Consider the following 19,080-nt stretch of genomic DNA (forward strand, 5'->3'; position numbering starts at 1 on the left):
CTTAAGATAGGTCACTGGATGCTTACTAATAAGTGTGCCTCGGTAAATGGTTTGGTACTTGAAACACACACAGGAGTTTAATACCTAGGTCAACCCCAATCTTAAGTAACCCACGATGTAACTGAACTACATGTAATTATTTTAGCTTGAGCGCCAGGACTGGGACAAAAGTGAGAAGAATTCATTTCCTAGGCTTAAGGCTCATCCTTCCCGAAGCCAAATTCTGTCTTTTCATAAACCTTTTCAGTTTCAACCTGTGTGTGTACACATTGCACCCTTTTCCCCAGGCCTTCAAGCTATACTCTTCCAAACTTGGTGGTACCAGTCTTTAAATGAAGTCTTTGCCTTCAGATTTCCTGTTTTCTTCTTTGCCATTTCCCATCCCTGTCTTTCATCCGCTTGGTGTGCACCGGATCTCATCTAGATGTGAAGAGGGAAACAATCTGGTGGAACTAATTCACCTTAATCTGTAAATGACTCATGAGCTAACTCTTCCCAAGTGTTTTGCACATTTTTTTATAAGTCTAAGGGATTGGTGTTAACTTAGATAATTTTAAAGTAAAAATTTCACGCTGTGTTGAAAGGAAGGAATTTATAGTCCTCTGCATAAATAAGTCAGATCTTACTGGGATTTTGCCCTTGGTTTCTCCATACTCCTGAAAGTCTCTTTGAAATGCCATAGACTTCATAAAAGTGTGTGTATACACACGCTGTGTGTGTGCGTGTGTGTGTATTTCACATAGAGCTCTCTACATATTTCCTACGTCACGAGGAGGATTGAAAAGCAGTGAATCCTTTTGAATATAATGATAATTGATATTCGTTATTTGGAAATAAGTTATAGTGCATTTTAACTTATAGCAACCAAGAAGAAAAAGACCTACGATCACATGACTAAATTTGACTTCTTAAAATACTGGTTGGGGCCGGACTAACACACGATGTACATTATAACACTAATCATGTGTAGTTCTGTATTTGGAGAGCATCCTTTGATCTCTTGGGAAAATATCCATGTTATGGGAATCCACCCTATAGCCTTATAAGAAAGAAGGAGTATTGAGGATGAGAATGAAAAGGATTGTAGGTAAAGTAGCGGGGTGTGCTGTTATTAGATTGGTAATTCACTGGGACAGCAGTTTATAGAAATGATGTCCCTTTTGAAATACCGTGTCTCCCCGAAAATAAGACCTAGCGGGACAATCAGCTTTAATGCGTCTTTTGGAGCAAAAATTAATATAAGACCTGGTCTTACATAATAAAAGACCGGGTATAATACCGGGTCTTACATTAATTTGCTCCAAAAGATGCATTAGAGCTGATTGTCTGGCTAGGTCTTATTTTCGGGGAAACACGGTATGAAAGGAGGCTGCTGATCAGATTCTGACTCAAATGTTGAGTTACATATAACAGCAGCCTTTACAGAGATGTTATTCTACATTGGACACTGCTAGGAGTAGAGGGGGATGAAAGGTGAATGACTCCTAGTTCCTATCCTCAGGGAGCTGCTAACCCAAGGATAACCTGTTCTGCAGAGCCAGGTAAGAAGACTCCTCTGTTATGTGACTCGTCGCGTATAGCATTTGGCATAGTTTATCACAGTGTGTCTGTCTGCTTACTTGTCTGTCTCCTCCCTCTTAACTGATTCTTCATGAAGGACCATCTTTCTTCTGTATCCCCTAGTACTGGCCCAGTTTGAATAAGTGAAAAATAAAATGAGAGGGAGAGAGAAAGAACTTAGTAGTTACTGGAGAGTTGTGATAGTATGGGGCCATACTGCGGGTGAAGCTTGGAAGGACTGAGCAGGATTGAAGGAATAGTTCTTTTCCCCAGTGAGCGTTAAAGGCCTGTGTCCTACCCTAACCCCACATCCCAGCTTGGTGAATGTCAGGCAAGTTTTGTTTCCCATAACCATATTAAGCGCTTCCTTGTGGTTCGAGTAAGCAGGAGTCGACCAGTCAAGTTTTCTAGACCAAACTAGCTCATTTATTTATTTCACTTATCATTGTTGGAATCTGGCAGATGACTGATTCTACCCTGTAAGGATCCAGTGATGTTTTTTTTAAGGTTCTGGAACAAATCATTACATTTAAAATAGAACAATAAATAACAAACAACAACAAATATCCTTAAATGAATCCATTGTTATTTAATTCCTCTTCCTCTTGAACTGACCAGGCTGAGGAACTTGAAGCTGGTGCAAGTGGAGCTTTGCTGGACATAGGCAGCCAGCCTTTGCTTTAGCTTTTGAATATAGTAAAAAAGGAACTGGTTTCTGTTAGCGGTGGAATTCATAAAAAGGTCAGACTCAGCATGGTGGTTCCAGCATATCTTGAAAAGGCCAGGTAACAGTAGTTGTCTGCTGAGCAGATTTACTCTACTACTAGCTACCTATATATAGTGTTGTGTTAAGATTCTTTTATATTTACTTCAGATTGGAGAGAGGCAAATAGAAGCTGTCTCCTGATTTACTTGACCTTCACGTCAAAGCATGAATAGATACAGAGTTTGGCAAAACATAAAATCTTATAAAAATATTCTTTTAAATAGATCAAGTTAATATATGAAGTGGTGGGTGTTTAAATTATCACAACAGGCTTTTTGTAGGAAACTGAAACATTCTGCTAAAGCAAAAGCTTAGGGAGAAAACTCCTTCCCCAGCAGTAAGTGTGGGCCTTTAGAAAGCCTCCTGGGACTCTTAATAGTTCACCTATTTATCTTTCATCTGGTATCTTGACTTTGGAATGTACACTAGGTCTCTCAGTCCTTATGGAGCTATTATAATGACAACTACTTTCTTACAAGTACATAAGGGCTTTCTCTTAGGAACTAGGAGGTTTCCTTTCTGGGTAAAGATGAGAAAGGATAACAGTTGAAAATTAATGTTTTCTAAAATAATTGCCTTATCTGAGAAGAATAAAACCTAAATTTGGGTCTTTAGTTCTCTTTTTCTTAAGTTTTTTTTTATTTAAATCTGTCTAACATACGAGGTCTGGCAATTAAGTTCACGAACTCATCCTAGAAAAAGGGTTACATATCTCAATGCTGAATATCACTATGGTCACCTTCGAAGTACTCCCCTTGGGAAGCTATGCACTGACGCCAGCGCCTAGTCCACCCTTCAAAGCAATTTTGGAACTTTTTCTGGAATGGCCATCAGAGCTGTCATCGTATTACCCTTGATGTCCTGAATGTCATCAAACTGTCTTCCTTTCAATATTTCCTTTATCTTCAGATAAAGAAGTTGTTGGGGGGCAGATCAGGTGAGTAGGGAGGGTGTTCCAATACAGTTATTTGTTTACTGGCTAAAAACTCCCTCACAGACAGTGCCGTGTGAGCTGGTGCATTGTCATGATGCAAGAGCCATGAATTGTTGGCGAAAAGTTCAGGTTGTCTAATTTTTTCATGCTGCCTCTTCAGCTTCCAAATAGTAAACTTGGTTAACTGTCCAGTTGGTACAAATTCTTAATGAATAATCCCTCTGATAATCAAAAAAGGTTAGCAACATTGTGCAACAAGCTCGTGAACTTGTCAGACCTGGTACAGGAGTTTGTGGTGTAGGGATCTAGTGTATCTTGCCAAATTAGCCAAATTATGGGAGTCTCCTGAGATGTAGTTCAGGGACCTGGAAAATTGATTTTTTCAAAAGCACCCCAATTGATTTCCTGGGTGTTTATACAAGCTTCTGGGCCCAAATTCAATATTTTTATGTCTCTTGGAAAGTCATCAGTTCACCTGGCAATGCCCTTATAAAATAAAAGCCATAAAATTTAAGCAGGTCACTAGGTGATGGAAGCAGATTATGGATGACCCAGAGGTTCCAGGAGATGGAGCTTCCCAGGAATCAGTCCTTAGAATGGTAGGGAGATACAGTGCTCTGGGATGGGATGACCGAGACTAGAATTTTTGTAGCATTCTGGTTGATGGCATAAAGCTAAACTCCCAGATTTGGTGTCCTCCTGGCTGGCCTTCAGGGGTGTTCCTAATATTCCTCTGCTTGCTTTATCTACCAGTTAATGATTGCTCCTTGAGAGTGGAGCTTCCATTTTCCTCTAATGTATATATACTTTTGGCCTTCTGAAAATTTCTCCACGAAGGGTTATAGGGTCCTTTTAATCCTAAGGGTGCACTGATTACAAGTTTGTTTCTCTCAAATGGAAATAGTTGGCCAACTCCTCTTTGTATGTGGGAGGTCTCCTGGCAACTGTGAATAACTTTTAAAGGCTGCTAAGAGGTCAAGAAGTACTTTGTTGGGTCTTGTTCTGTCTCTTTAAAGGCAGGCTTCTCTGTTTTGCTTGGGCCCCAAAAGTTATGATGTTTCTCCTATGGTTCTCTTCTTACTCTCTCTGCTGATTCTTTGGAGGGGTCTCTCACCCTCCCTGGTTTTATCCTGTATCTCTAATCTTTGTACACACTTCAACTTGAGTCTGGTGCCATGTTTAAGTGCCATGTGTCTGAAAGGGAGTCCCATCATTCTGATGTTTCTGTATCCCTAATCCCCGTCGCAGTTCTAGACTCGCACATATGTGATCCTGTAGGCGTCTGTTACTCTTCCCAGCCCGGAACCACAGAAAGTGTCAAAAAATGGTGACCGTCTCATCTCCCTCATCACTTACACCTAAACGATAACCAGGTCTTGTCATTTATTTGTTTGAATTATTCCTGCCTCTTTTTTTCTCAGTTCCTAATATACCACCTTCTATCTTCTCATCTCCAGTTTATATTGAAAGCGGTCTTCCTCTACCTGCCATACTAATCTTGGTACTTTTTTCTTTATATAATGGGAATAACTGTAACTATCTCACAGGGCTGTGGTAAGGATTACCTATCATGTAAAGTGTTTATCATATTGTCTGGAAAAAACAAGTGTTCAGTAGCTGGGAGCATAATGTACTTGACACCTCATTCTGAATTTGATTATCCCTCACTTCACCTCTGTCCCCACCATGGAAGCAGCAAATTGAATAGTCAAACATGTGGACTATAGAGGCCTGTGAGCCTTGGTTTGAGTCCCTAGACTTACGCTTAACTAGTTGTGAGATCTCAGGAAAATTATCTTTGAGCCTTTATATTTTTTAAATGGAAACAATTATATGGCCATTGGGATTGTTAGGCGAATAAAATGAGAAAACTTCTGTATAGAGAGAATACTTCCTTAACAGGCAGTTGCTATGCAAATGTTTCTTGTTTTTGTTCTTCCCATATACTGCATTTTAAGTCCTGTAGTGTCTAACAAATACTAGGTTTAAGAAGTTTGGAGCAAGTGTGATGAGTGTCCTCTCTTCTTTTTGCAGGTTAAGCCTATCTACAGTAATGGCTGCGGCCTTACCCAGGACCCTGGGGGAGTTGCAGCTGTACCGAATACTACAAAAAGCCAACCTGCTTTCTTATTTTGATGCCTTTATTCAGCAAGGTGGTGATGATGTCCAGCAACTCTGTGAAGCTGGAGAAGAGGAATTCTTGGAAATCATGGCCCTGGTGGGCATGGCTAGCAAGCCCCTTCATGTTAGAAGGCTACAGAAGGCTTTGAGAGACTGGGTTACAAACCCTGGCCTTTTCAATCAGCCCTTGACTTCCCTCCCTGTTAGTAGCATACCCATCTATAAATTGCCAGAGGGATCACCAACATGGCTGGGAATCTCCTGCAGTAGTTATGAAAGGAGTAGCAACGCCCGAGAACCTCATGTCAAAGTCCCCAAGTGTGCGGCCATCACCTGTGTGCAGAGCTTGGGACAGGGGAAATCGGATGTGGTGGGGAGCTTAGCGCTGCAGGGGATTGGTGAGTCCAGACTCTGGCAAGGCCACCATGGCACCGAGAGCGAGCAGAGCCTCTCCCCAGCAGACCTTGGCTCCCCAGCTTCCCCAAAGGAAAGCAGCGAGGCACTGGATGCTGCCGCCGCCCTCTCTGTAGCAGAGTGTGTAGAGCGAATGGCCCCCACGCTGCCAAAAAGTGACTTGAACGAAGTGAAAGAGCTGCTGAAAACCAACAAGAAGTTGGCCAAAATGATCGGTCACATCTTTGAGATGAGTGATGAGGACCCACACAAAGAGGAAGAAATTCGAAAGTATAGTGCAATATATGGCAGGTTTGACTCAAAGAGAAAGGATGGGAAACATCTCACGCTTCATGAGGTAAGAAGCCCACGTTTTTCTCTCTGTATGTGGCATGTTGTGGTCCTAAGAGATAAGTTTGGTAATAGTTTGCAGCAGAGGAGATACACTCCCTGAAAGCAGAATTTAAAACATTGAGGGTAAAATATAACTCTTATGAAAAGAGACTGTATTTATTGTGTTAGGGTATTGTGTCGAACTCAAACATGTTGAGCTTGGAACTATCCTGGAAGATGACTTAGAAAAGTGTCAGAATTCAAACTGAAAGCATAACGTCTTTGCATTTACAAAGCAGTTTGTTTTGTAATTAAAAAATTGAATAGTATTTTAAATATAACTATTCATTTCAAAAACATTTTTGGAGACTTTTTTTTTAGGAAAAAAACATTTTGTAGGAATAACCAGAACTTAAAGAAATTTTCAGCTAGCATAGAAAGCAAAATTACATTAGATGAATGTCAGAAGAACTGTTATAGCTTTGGTTTCATTCTTTGAGTTTATGTTGTTTTGGTTTGACATTTGGTATTAAAATTTCTCATTGTTTTATCTTCATAGCACTCTATCCAGAAATAGTCTGCTTAACTATAAGAATGCATATATATCTCATTTGCATTTACTCCCCTTTTCTTCTTGTCCACTTGGCCAACACATCATCTTTAAGATTTAGCTCAAGCATAAGCTTAAATCTTTTCTGATGTTTTCCCTCAAGTAGAATGACCTTTCCATTCTTTTCCATTTTTATCACTATATACAGTATTGTCACAGTAACTTCAACTTCAATATTTTATTGTATTTACTGGTCTGTCCCTCTTGATATACTTGTGTTTCTTTAAGGCAGAGGTAATGTCTCATTCATTTTTATATCCTCAGAGCCTAGCATGCCCAATAAATGCTTGGAAAATAAATGCATTTTCAAAATTAAAGGATATTTCATAGGTAGATTTTTCATAGCCATTTATCCTTTAGAAGAAAGAAAGAAATCCTCTTTGAAACAGTATTCAGATAGGTGTAGTATTTCATGTTAGAATCATGCCATCTTTCCCCCAGATTTGTACTTTAACACCAAAAGAATATATACTTATTGCAGAAGTATTCACTTATTACAAAAGGGTATAAAGTGATTGAAGCGGTAAACTTTCAGATACTTTTCTTTATATATACACATATTTTGCACAGTGTTCTCCAAATTCCTTTTCTAAAAAAAACCTAAGAGTACACTCACCATACAGTATACTATGAGTTATCTTTTAAGTCAGTACACATAGAGCTACCTTAGTTATGGGTTGCATTGTATTCCGTTATTTATGTTAACCATTCACTTTTTGATGTCATTTAGGTGTCCATTTGTTTTTATATTATATATGGTGTGTGTAAACATTATACACATACCCCTTTACAGATTTCTGCATGTTTTTCTATAGAATAGATTCTAACTTGTAAAATTACGGGACCAAAGGATATGTAGATTTAATATTTTGGTAGATACTGCTAAATTGCCTTCTAAAAAAGCTGCAACAGTTTACACTTCCACTGTCATTATATGCAAGTGTCCATTTATTCACACTTTTGCTAATCTTGTGTTTATCATTCTTTTTAATCTTTGCCAGTCTAGTAGAGAAAAAATTTTCATTGCTTAAATTTAAGTTCCTTAGTGACAATAAGTATCTTTTCATATGCTTAGCAGACATCCAATTTTATGTTCATACACTTTGTTTTAATGTGAGATTGTTTGTCGTACCTTTAAAAAATTGATTTGTAAGAACTTTTTATATTTTAAGGACATTTTTATATTTTAACCTTTTGTCTTATGTTGTAAACATTTTCCCACATTATAATTGTGCTTTGACCTTCTGGACTGTTTGCCATGTGGAAGTTTATATAGTAATATCTATTGATCTTGTCCTGTATGAGTTGATTAGTCTAATTCTCTAATCCTTCAGGAGTATAATTATTTTAATTACCTTAGCTAAATAATATAATTTGATATCTGGGAAGGTAAGTGTCCCTTCAATAATCTTGTATTGCTGCTTCTGTTTTGTTAGGTAATATTATACATTTCTCCTTCCAAATGAAATTTTTTAATATATGTCACATTTTCCAAAATCTTCTGTGAGTATTTTTATTACATATGCCTAAAAGGTATAGATTAATTTGGAAAAAATTGACATATTTACAACAATGAAAGCCCCCATACAGAAATATAGTGTATATATTTACTTATTTAGATCTTATATATTCCTTGGTAATTTTGTTAGTTTTTTTATTTACATACTCATAGGTTTTGCACACTTCTTGTTAGGTTATATACTGTGTATTATAGTGCATTTATATATATATTAAATGTCTCATATATATGTCACTTTATTTTGTTTGTATAGAATATATAAAATTTAAAAGGGATATAATTATAAATGAAATTTTTCCCCACTTTTAAAAAAATTGCTATCACTGGCTGATTTTTGCATATAAATCTTGTTTTCATCAATTTTACTATTTGAGCTTTTAAAATAATTTTAGATGTGACTGTATACTGGAGCTTACGATCAGAGAATTGGTTAGCAAAATTACTTAACCAAAGTGAATCTATGGTTTTTTATCTATTTTGGGCACATCCTATGTATTGTTGCCAGACAGTAACTTGACTCACAAGAACTTGTGAGTAAGCTAGAAAATACACTTAGTGTTATAATTCAGATGTACTTTGACACTATCACTACCTATGAACCAATAGAGGAATCTACTAAAAGGCTATTATGGTTGTCAGTAATGAGATATCACCTCACCCCTGTCAGAATGGCTATCATCAATAAATCAACAAACACGTGTTGGTGAGGATGTGGAGAAAAGGGAACCCTTGTGCACTGTTGGTGGGATTGCAAATTGATGCAGACACTGTGGAAAACAGTATGGAGGTTCCTACAAAAATTAAAAATAGTACTACCTTATGACCCAGCAATTCCACTAGTGGGTAGTTATCCAAAGAAATCCAAAATACTAATTCAAAAAGATATATGCACCCTTATGTTTACTGCAGCGCTATTCACAATAGCCAAGATATGGAAACATCCGAAATGCCCATCAATAGACGATTGGATAAAAAAATTGTGGTCTGTGTATGTGTGTGTGTACACACACATACACATACACACAATGGAATACTCCTCTGCCATAAAAATAAAATAATGAAATTTTTACTATTTGTAACAACATGGATGGACCTAGAGGGTATTATGCTAAGAGAAATAAGTCAGACTGAGCAAGACAAATACCATATGATCTCACTTACATGAAAATCTGAAAAACAAAATAAACAAGAGAGAAACAAGCATTCTATATAAAGACCATTTTGATGGTTGATAGCTAGGGGGATCGTGGGGGGTGGATGAAAAAGGGGAAGGGATTAAGAGGTACAAATTGGTAGTTACAAAACAGTCCTGGGGGTGTAAAGTATAACATTAGGAAGATAGTCAATACTGTAATAACTGTATGGTGTCAGATGGGTATGAGATTTGTCAGGGTGATCACTTTGTAAATTATATAAATGTCTAATTGTACTCCTGAAACTAATATAATAGTGTATGTCAACTGTAATTGAAAAATAAAAAGTAGTTTTAAAAAGATAAAAGCAAAACCCAAAAAACATCTTGCCAATTTTAATTCAAATTCAGTTAGACCAAATTTTAGTTTTAATCCAGTTTTCATATAACTTTTAAAACAAAGCAGATTAAATACAAAGATAGGTGAAAAGACCCGTATTTTTATCAAAGCGAAAGTATTTTGAAGAGATTTTTAATAAACCCAATCAACCTCACTTTAAAAAAAAAATCCTAACCTACTTTAAAAACATCCAAAATGAATTATTTCACACTTGGGTTTTGCTAAGGGGCTCTTTGCTTCCTTGGGTAAGTAGGTACAGATGATATTTAAGTAATGAAACCATTGTGGTTTTCCCAAAATAAGGGAACACTCAAAGTGAATGCTAGTAGGCTGAGATGTGGGAGTGGGGGCTTTGGAAAATGTGGCTTGTGTTTTTGAAACTTAATTTAGACCACTTGTTATTTGTAACTCAAGTACTCAAGTATGTGAATCTGGTCCAATAATATAGCTCAGGATAGAAATTTATAAATCAGGATGTTTTCTTCAAACTTGTAACCATTCCAAATGTTTGGTAGAAGAAATCCTGAGAGAATTAAAAGAAAGATACTATTAAGTATACCTTTTAGGTGTTATGATAATTTCACATTTTTTCATTTGACTATTTAAAATGACAGAACAAGTTTTGAGTTTTTCTGAATTCCTAACATTAAAGAATGCTATTAGTTTGTCCTTAATTTCCAAATAAGAAAATATGTGACTAATTATTAATTCACTGTTGTTAGTATTTCTGAGAGTTTTCTTCATATAAACCCTGTGGACACTGTTCTTTTAATCTTTTAAGACAGAGCTGTATTTAGGTCACTAGTGGATGAAAATAAGGAAGTTATCTACACCTGAAAAAAATTTTCAGCTCTCACAAGTACATAAAATTTTCTTACATGATTTTTATACTTGTTCTCAAATATGTACATTGTACAGTAAAGAGTTATGGAATGAATCATTGTTACACATTTTTATAAGCTAAAGAATCGGTGACGGTCTTAGACCTCGCCTAAGGTATGGCCTGGTTTATAGGAATCCGACCATGAAGACAGTGTGAGCATCTGAGGCCTAGAACCAAACTAGTTGTTGGTATGGGGTGCTACTAAGGGATAAACCCAGATTCAGTACTAGAAGTCCAGGCAGGCAGAATGTTCCATCTATCCAAATGTGCGTTAGCTGAGTATGTGGTAAACTAAGCAAGCAGTGTGTGTCAGATCTTAAATCAATAAATGCATGAGAAGAGAGAAAATAGAAGTTGAAAAGAGCAGGGCAGTAGAGAATGTAGGAGCTTTTAGTATTCAGAAATAGAAGCAGGTAGACAACTTAGCATTATAGAATATTTGTCAGCAGATAGCAACATCCAACCAAAAGAGCTGTGGAAGGGAAAGTGGGAGATGTAGAGTCAGTGGGGAAGTTGTAGACCTAGTGGAAGTTCTACGGGAATTGGAGTGCTAATAAACACATTATCAAGATAAGGATGATGATGACAAATTTCCACTGTAGTGTTGAGAAGTCAAGGCTGAGTGTTTGAAAGAAGTGTAACAATCTTACTTTTGAGCGGAAGAATGCTGAATCTGGGAACCCCATAGACCCTAGCACCCCATTGACCCTATTTATTGGTAAGTTACGATGCTTTATTCTGAACTCTCAGCTTAGAATGGATAGATTTCAAAGCCTAATACTTGAAAACAAATCTTGGCCATTTCCTTTTGATCATTTTAAAAAATGGATTGTAGGACTGTGAGAGTTGTCTATTTCTTCTTGAATCACTTTTGGTAAGTCATATTTTCCTAAGAATATGTCCATTTCATTTAAGTTTTCAAATTTACTGGCATAAAGTTGTTTCTAGTTTTCTGTTGTACATTTAAATCTTTTTTCCCCTGATCGATCTTGCCATTTATCAATTTTATTGATATTTTCAGGAATCTGTGAACTAGAGTCATGGGCCAAATCTGCCCTGCCTCCTGATTTTGCAGATAAACTTTTTTTGGAACACAGCCATATCTGTTTATGTCTGGCTGCTTTTGAGCTATGATGTCAGAGTTCAGTAGTTGTAACAGACTATTTGGTCTATAAAACCAAAATATTTACTATCTGGCCTTTTACAAAAAAAGCTTTCCAACTGCTAATCGTTTTGAAGAAGCAACTTTTGGCTTAGTTGATACTCTTAGTTTGTGTGTGTGTGTGTGTGTGTGTGTGTGTGTGTTCCGCTTTTTTACAATTTATTTTATTGTTCTTTTCTAATTTAAGTTGGGTGCTTAGTTCCTTAATGTGCAGCTGTTCTTTTTCTAATGTAAGCAATTAAAGCCATAAATTCTCACTATTATTTAATTAGCATTCTCCAAGTTTTGATAGGAGATTATCTTATTATTTTTCAATTCTGATTATTTTGTCTTTTTATTTATAATTTATTCTCTAACCCATGAGTTATTTGGAAGTGTCTTTTCACTTTTCAATTGAGGTTTTTTTTCCTTAATTGTTTTTCCTATGATTTCTAACTGAATTGCACTGTGGTCAGAGAACATGGTTTGCAGGCTGCTAATCCTTTAGAATTGGTTGAGATTTTAGGTGGCCCAGTATATGGTCAGTGTTTTTCGTGTGTTTCTGCAGTTGTGGTAGAGTGTTCTGTATATGTCTGTTTTAACATGCTTCTTAACTCTGTTATTCAAACTTTCTGGTCTTGCTTTTTCTTCTTTGCTTGCTCTTTCACTAACTGAGAATTGTGTGTTAAAGTCACCTACTGTGAGTGTGGAGTCGTCTGTTTCCTTTTGTATTGTGTGTATAGTCTTTAATAATGCATTTTGCTTTAAAAACCTATTTTCTTTGTTATTACTGTAGATATATGTGCTTTCTTTTTGTTAGTAAATGCTTGTTAGATCTTTTTTCCATCCTTTTACTTTCAGTCTTTCCTAATCCATGTTTTAAATACATCTCTTATAAATATAAATAGATTTTTTTAAAATCCAGTCTTACATTTTTTGTCTTTTAAGTAGAACATTTGGTTTATTTACATTTATTATAAGGACTAATATTTTGAATTTATTTCCATTTTATTTTGTATTTCTTCCCCTTCCCAATTCTTTATATCTCCAATTGACCATCTGGAATTAGTTTACTTTAGCCTGAAGTGCATGATGTAGCATTTTCTCAGTGAAGGTCTACTGACGGCAAACTGTCCTTCCCTACACCACTGGGAAATATTTATTTTGCCCTGATTCTTAATTGCTGTTTATTTTGGGCATAAAATTCTATATTGTCCATTATTTTCCCATAGTAATTGAAGATATTATTTCCTTGGCTTTTGGCTTTCATTGTTGTGTTTAGAAGACTGGTTTATGTGACTGTTGTCTGCTTTTGAAATCTGCTGTTTGTGCCTGCCTCAATTTCTTCTCTCCTTCCAATTTCTCACTTTTTCCTGGTCTTTTTTACTGTACTACTCTTTAGTCATATTTTTAACTCCTTTTATTTTTTTAAATGAAGTCTCTGTGGGTCTGATTCTGCTATCTGTTGTTTCTGCTGGTTTTTACTTTTGATGCTTTGTTTCTTTGGATGTTTTATGATTTCTGTCTGTGAACTCATATTTTTTGGAACTGGGGGAATGTTTTGAGGCCTAGAAAGAAAATGGATTGTCCTAGAGATTTGTTTTTGCTTCTACCAGGCAGCTGTACTCTGCACACTACAGTTCTGGGACCCTATAAAAATAAAATCTCAGCCCACTTAGTTTGAATAAGGGCTGAAAATCTATGTGACAGCTGATTTGGGGTTATGAAACCTCAAGAGAGTAACTTCTGTTCTTTCCCACTCAGTAACAAGGTTCGTGACAGGTAATTTCCCATGCATTCCCTTGGGGGTACAGGTGTATTCTAAGTCAGCCTTACATTGGTCATGTAGGGCTTTGGGATTTCAGTTTTACAGAGGAGAGGTCTTAGACTCCTCACCTTTGCTGGATCCTGGGTGTTTGCTCTTACCACTTGCCCTCCACACTCAACAGCCCCATGAGGCTGTGAAGACTGAAGCTCAAGTTCATCTGGTTTAGCAAATGTCCTCAACTTATTCCTTTGAGATACTGTCTTCATTCATTTTGGCCTGAATAGTTCTTACTGTTTTGCTGGCTCATTGATGTATTTAAGTTAATGTTTTTTCCGTCTATTTTCAAAATTTTTAGTTCTTACCAGTGAGAGGGGCCAGTCATGTTACATTGCTCTCCCTGTGCTGGAAATAAATGTCTTAATCACCTTTTGAGCTTCCCTATCATAATATTCACATAGTATTTTTAGGCTGACACTTAACTGAAAGTCATAATCATTTGATTGTTAAAGATTATAATGTTAACTCCCAGTAAAGAAAGTTTTTAAGTCTAGTTATGATGGTGGAAAGCTAACTTTAAGAAATCTTTTACATGAAGCTATGAATGGAATTTCGATATTTGTAGCCACGAAAAGGGGAAGTGGAGGAAGTAAGTTAATCAAGTAAGTTAACCAATTAAGAATATCTCATTTTATACTTTCAACAAAATTAGAAACTTAGAATTTTTAAAAAGCTAGAACAATGATGCAATGAGTGACTACTGTTTTGAAGTATTTGTATCAGTTTTCTTTTATAAAGATATCATAATAGTTATTGATTTAATTGGTAGTGACTGGGAGCATGAAATCTAGAAACACTGACAGACAATACATTTTTGATTGGGAACCTTGATCAGTTGGCTTCTACATCTTGGGATGAGCTATAGTTATTTCTCCAGTCTCAATTTTTCTATCAGCAGGCTCCCTGAGGTCATGGAAAGTTGAGTCTACTTTTTTGGTCTGTTGGAGCCTGAATTCAATAACAAAGAATGTGTTATATTGTTTTTCTTGGTTTCTGGTAGGATGATGGAAGGAATACTAGAACATTGTTTTCAGTTTATGTTGAAAAGTTATTTTTTGTGGTTGTGCATAAGCTGGTACTTCTGAAATGTTGTCAATTAGTATTTAAATCAATCTCACTCTGGACATTAAACTACCCCTAGGTTTTCTTAGATATTTATAGAGCAATCCATGTTAGATGCTGATGTAAACAAGCCAGTTCTCTGCCTTAATACGTGATAAAAGTAAAGGATACAGCATACATAAGTGAAAAAAAGGAGATACAAATCTGTATTCACATGTATATTATGTTTATATATACACAGAGATATTGGAATAATATAAAAATATTAAGTCATTCTAGATGCAAAGATTGCATGCTTTATTTATTGTCTTCTTTTGCTTCTCTGTATAAAAAAAAATTTAGTTAAAAAAAAGTTATGGTGAATAAAGTGGGATGCCAAAGTAGGGAGAAAGAGTAAATGCCTGATTTCTTATAAAAGGAAAACAAGAACTAACACTAACCATTTCGTGCCATGTGTGTCTCCTCTCCTCATTTACTTCTTATAGAGTCCTTTGAGGTAGTGATATTATCCCATTTTGGCCCTGAGAAAACTGATGCTTTGAGTTTTTACAAGCCAAAGTCATATAGCTGGTAAATGATGGAGCAAGACTCATTCAGATCTGTCTGCCATCAGATCCCATTCTCTTTTTGCCATCAATCATGCCTTGGAATGAGTGTGTTTCTTGCATTTTATAAAAGTCTGATATACTTCTTGGCAATTTCCTACATGTACGTGTATTTAAATTGACAAAATTATGTGGGGAAAAAAAAGATTTTCTAGTTTATTGAACAATTAAAGGTTTTAAGTTTAGGATAACATTTGCTATTTTAAATTTTAGTACAGGGCGTTTGGTCAACGAGGAACTCTATATTGACAGTAACACTCTAAAGAGTAGAATTAGGTGACTTTTAGAGATTCAAGACCTTGGTTTTTTATTATAGCCCAGATTTTCTAGAATTATTTGTGATAACTCTGTTTTTACTAAGTGATTTGATAAATATTTAACTAAAGTCATTTAATTTTTATTCCTGCAGTCATTTCATGTTAGTTCACATAAAAAATAAAAAAAAATAAAAAAAACCTGTTAGACCATGTATACTCACTTTTAGTTAGGGAAATATTATCAACATATGATATAGTCAAATCCCTTGGTTTTTCATAAGAAAAATGAGATATAGAACATTTTTTACTTTTTACTTTAATTTTGATTATTTTCCATAATCTCATACCTAAACAAAAATAAATAAAGCATCTGAATAAATAATATTAAGATGACTATTTTGATTAATTTGAGTTCTGAGAGACGGTAGGTGACTATTTTCTTTTAAAATTAGGCATTAGGACTAATTAGGAATAAAAACCATCCTGATTTTTATAAATTATGATTTCATTATATAATGATGTGACATTTCTCTATTCTTAAGTGAAACATTTTATATTCTGATGAAATTAAAGTGTTTATAATTTTTAAAACTTTATTTTGGGTATGCAGCTTACTGTTAATGAAGCGGCTGCTCAGCTCTGTGTGAAGGATAATGCCCTGCTGACAAGAAGAGATGAACTTTTTGCCCTGGCTAGGCAGATTTCTCGAGAAGTCACCTATAAATATACTTACAGAACCACCAAGTAAGTGTTTAACTAATTGGCAGTATTTTTGCATTGTTTGATAGAAGTAGACTTGAAATACCATCCATTGATAATATATAAGCATTTCTGGAAAAGTAGTGTTATTATAGTTCTATATAATTAAACAGTGAAGTGACTTTTCAAAACATTATTGCTAAAGTAGTTTTTGTTGTTTTGTTTAATTCTCTTTTGTCTTTTTTTTGAAAGATAGTTCCCTAGCACTATAGCAGTGTTTGGTAGTGGTTTTAGACATTCTCTTACGCAGATGCTTTGGTTTTGAGTGTGATGATAGGATTTAGTTAGTCAGCATATATAGATTATTTGTGTACCACTAACTGCATGAACTTGAACTCTGAGGAAGCAAATTATTTCCTTTTGCAAGGTGTCTGCAATCTAATGAGATTAGCTGAATAGATAAAAAGATTCCATTGACCAGTATTTAAGGGAAATTTGGAAGATCCTTTTATTATTAGCAAGTGGAATATGGAACATGTGTTTGAAATAAAAAAAACCTTAATGTTGAAAAACACGATGGTTTTAAAATTAATGTAAACACAACGATATTATTCTTCATCATCTCCTCCCTTGAACTTTAAGCCTTGTCTATAAGTATAGGACCATTCTGATTTTGTTCACTTGGTTGCACATGGACCCTGATTTCCAGTGCACCATCACTTATGCATGCCTCCTTCTCTGAGTAGATGCACATGACCACTCGCATTAGAATAACTGAGCATGTGTTGAAAAGTCACATCCTGAGCACCCTCCCCAGCTCTAATAAATCACAGTCTCTGGAGATGGAACCTTGGAATTCAAACTTTCACAGGCATCTCAGATGGTTCTTGTGCATATTCAAGTTTGAAAACAACCCTTACAGGCATTTGCTGTCATCACTATTTTTCCTAACTCATAGAAGCTTCATTTTCTTCTACCTCAAGAGCCCGTATACCGTGTTTCCCCGAAAATAAGACCTAGCCGGACAATCAAATCAGCTCTAATGCATCTTTTGGAACAAAAATTAATATAAGACCCGGTCTTATCTTACTATCTTATATTATATTATGTAAGACCCAGTCTCATATTATAGTAAAATAAGACCAGGTCTTATATTAATTTTTGCTCCAAAAGACGTATTAGAGCTGATTGTCCGGCTAGGTCTTATTTTTGGGGAAACACGGTAGGTATTTACAAACTGACACGTGAAACTTTGCAGACTAAATGAACAGGTCAGATTATACAGCAATATTACAGGATCATTTATGAGACTTTTTTAGAGTTGGGTAATCAAGAGCTGATTTAGTGATTTTTCATCTTCTTCACTGTATTATACACGATTTTCCTTCTGAGTGCTTTCTTTAACTAATTTTCTTTAATCAAAGTAATACATGTACATGATTTAAGAAGTCAAACAGTACACAAGGCTTATAATGAAACTCAGCAGTTCCCCCGCTCCACCCCTTCCCCTTTTTAATACCATACCCTAGAGGCAACTACTTTCAACAATTTTTAGCTGTTTCTTGTAGTATTTAGATTTATATTTCTTTCTAAGTTAAATATATTTTAAAATATGTAACACTTGCACATAATTCAGGAGATAAAACTGTAAATAGGTAATACAGAAATGTTTTACTCCCATTCCTGTCTTGTTTTACCATTTCTCTCCTAGTGTAGGTAGCTTTATTAGTTTCTTTTTTCATCCTGCAGTGTTTGTTTATTACGCACTTGCAAAGAAATATAAATATAGTTTATCACTTTACCGTTAAAAAAATAACATGTGGCATTATTATTGTATATTTTGCTTTTAACTGTCTTGGAGATCTCACTATATTTACGTATACATCTTCCTCATTATTTTTTACAGCAGCATAGTATTGCATTGATAGACCATGATTCTTTTAACCAGTCCCCTATTAATGGATACTTGAGATGTTTCTAGTCTTTTGTCATTTTAAATAATACCACAATAAATAACATCATACATCTCTTATTTTGTTGATTCTGAGATATACTTTTTTTGTGTTTTAACATTTTTATATGAAGGTGTAACTTACAATTGATGGCTTGTCGTAGTTTAACTGGCAGTAGTAATTCATGTATGTGTAGGTACCTCTGTGGGATAGATTCCCAGCCGAGGGATCTCTAGGTCAAGAGAAAATGCATCTGTAGTTTCAGTAGATCGATAAAATGCATCTAAGTCTCATGTACCTTCAAGCATTCATCTTAAGTGGCATTTTTGTCCTAAATTGTTTCTATTACACCATAAAGGGATATCATGGAATACAATCCTTGATTTTGTTTTTTTTTCCATTTTTATTATGTGACGATCATTCCATACTTACTGAGTACTTTCTATGTGGGAAATTTTAGGTAGTGGTCTTTTAAAATGTATAATGTAATTGTGTTTGCATGTTTTTCTAATGTTAATTTAGAAATGATGAAAAGTCCCTTTTTCATTATTTCAGTTTTGTTAATGAATGCCTTATTTCTGGTGTCAGGGTCAGGATTATATGTTTTGGTGGAAGTTTATAGATTGAGATGACTTTAGAATAAAATGTGTTACCTTCTGAAGTTTTTCTCTATTTCCCATTTCCCTTAGGTCAAAATGTGGAGAAAGAGATGAATTATCTCCAAAGAGAATTAAAGTGGAGGTATGATTATGTATTATATTTGCTTATGCTGATGACGGTTGCTGTAATAGTTGAAACTAAAAAAAGGGGGGGTGATGGTCCCATAAACTAGTGAAAAATGTCAATTGTAGAATCTTAAAAATAATACAGAAGTTTGTTGCTTTGTAG

General features: G+C 35.4%; 1 protein-coding gene across 5 annotated transcripts in view; it reads left to right on the top strand.

Moving 5' to 3' along the window:
• Positions 1-19,080, top strand: part of NAB1 (NGFI-A binding protein 1) — a 42,404-nt gene that overhangs the window by 3,436 nt on the left and 19,888 nt on the right. For 3 of the 5 annotated variants that reach the window (XM_074339323.1, XM_019740735.2, XM_019740737.2), the window contains exons 2-4: positions 5,295-6,132; positions 16,152-16,285; positions 18,882-18,933. In XM_074339323.1, the coding sequence (XP_074195424.1) occupies positions 5,314-6,132; positions 16,152-16,285; positions 18,882-18,933 (1,005 nt within the window). In that variant the 5' untranslated portion in view covers positions 5,295-5,313. The remainder of the gene's footprint in view (positions 1-5,294; positions 6,133-16,151; positions 16,286-18,881; positions 18,934-19,080) is intronic. The other 2 variants (XM_074339331.1, XM_074339342.1) reach the window with 1 other exon arrangement.

The sequence above is a fragment of the Rhinolophus sinicus genome, linkage group LG01 (assembly GCF_036562045.2).
Source record: "Rhinolophus sinicus isolate RSC01 linkage group LG01, ASM3656204v1, whole genome shotgun sequence".
Classification (NCBI taxonomy): Eukaryota; Metazoa; Chordata; class Mammalia; order Chiroptera; family Rhinolophidae; genus Rhinolophus; species Rhinolophus sinicus.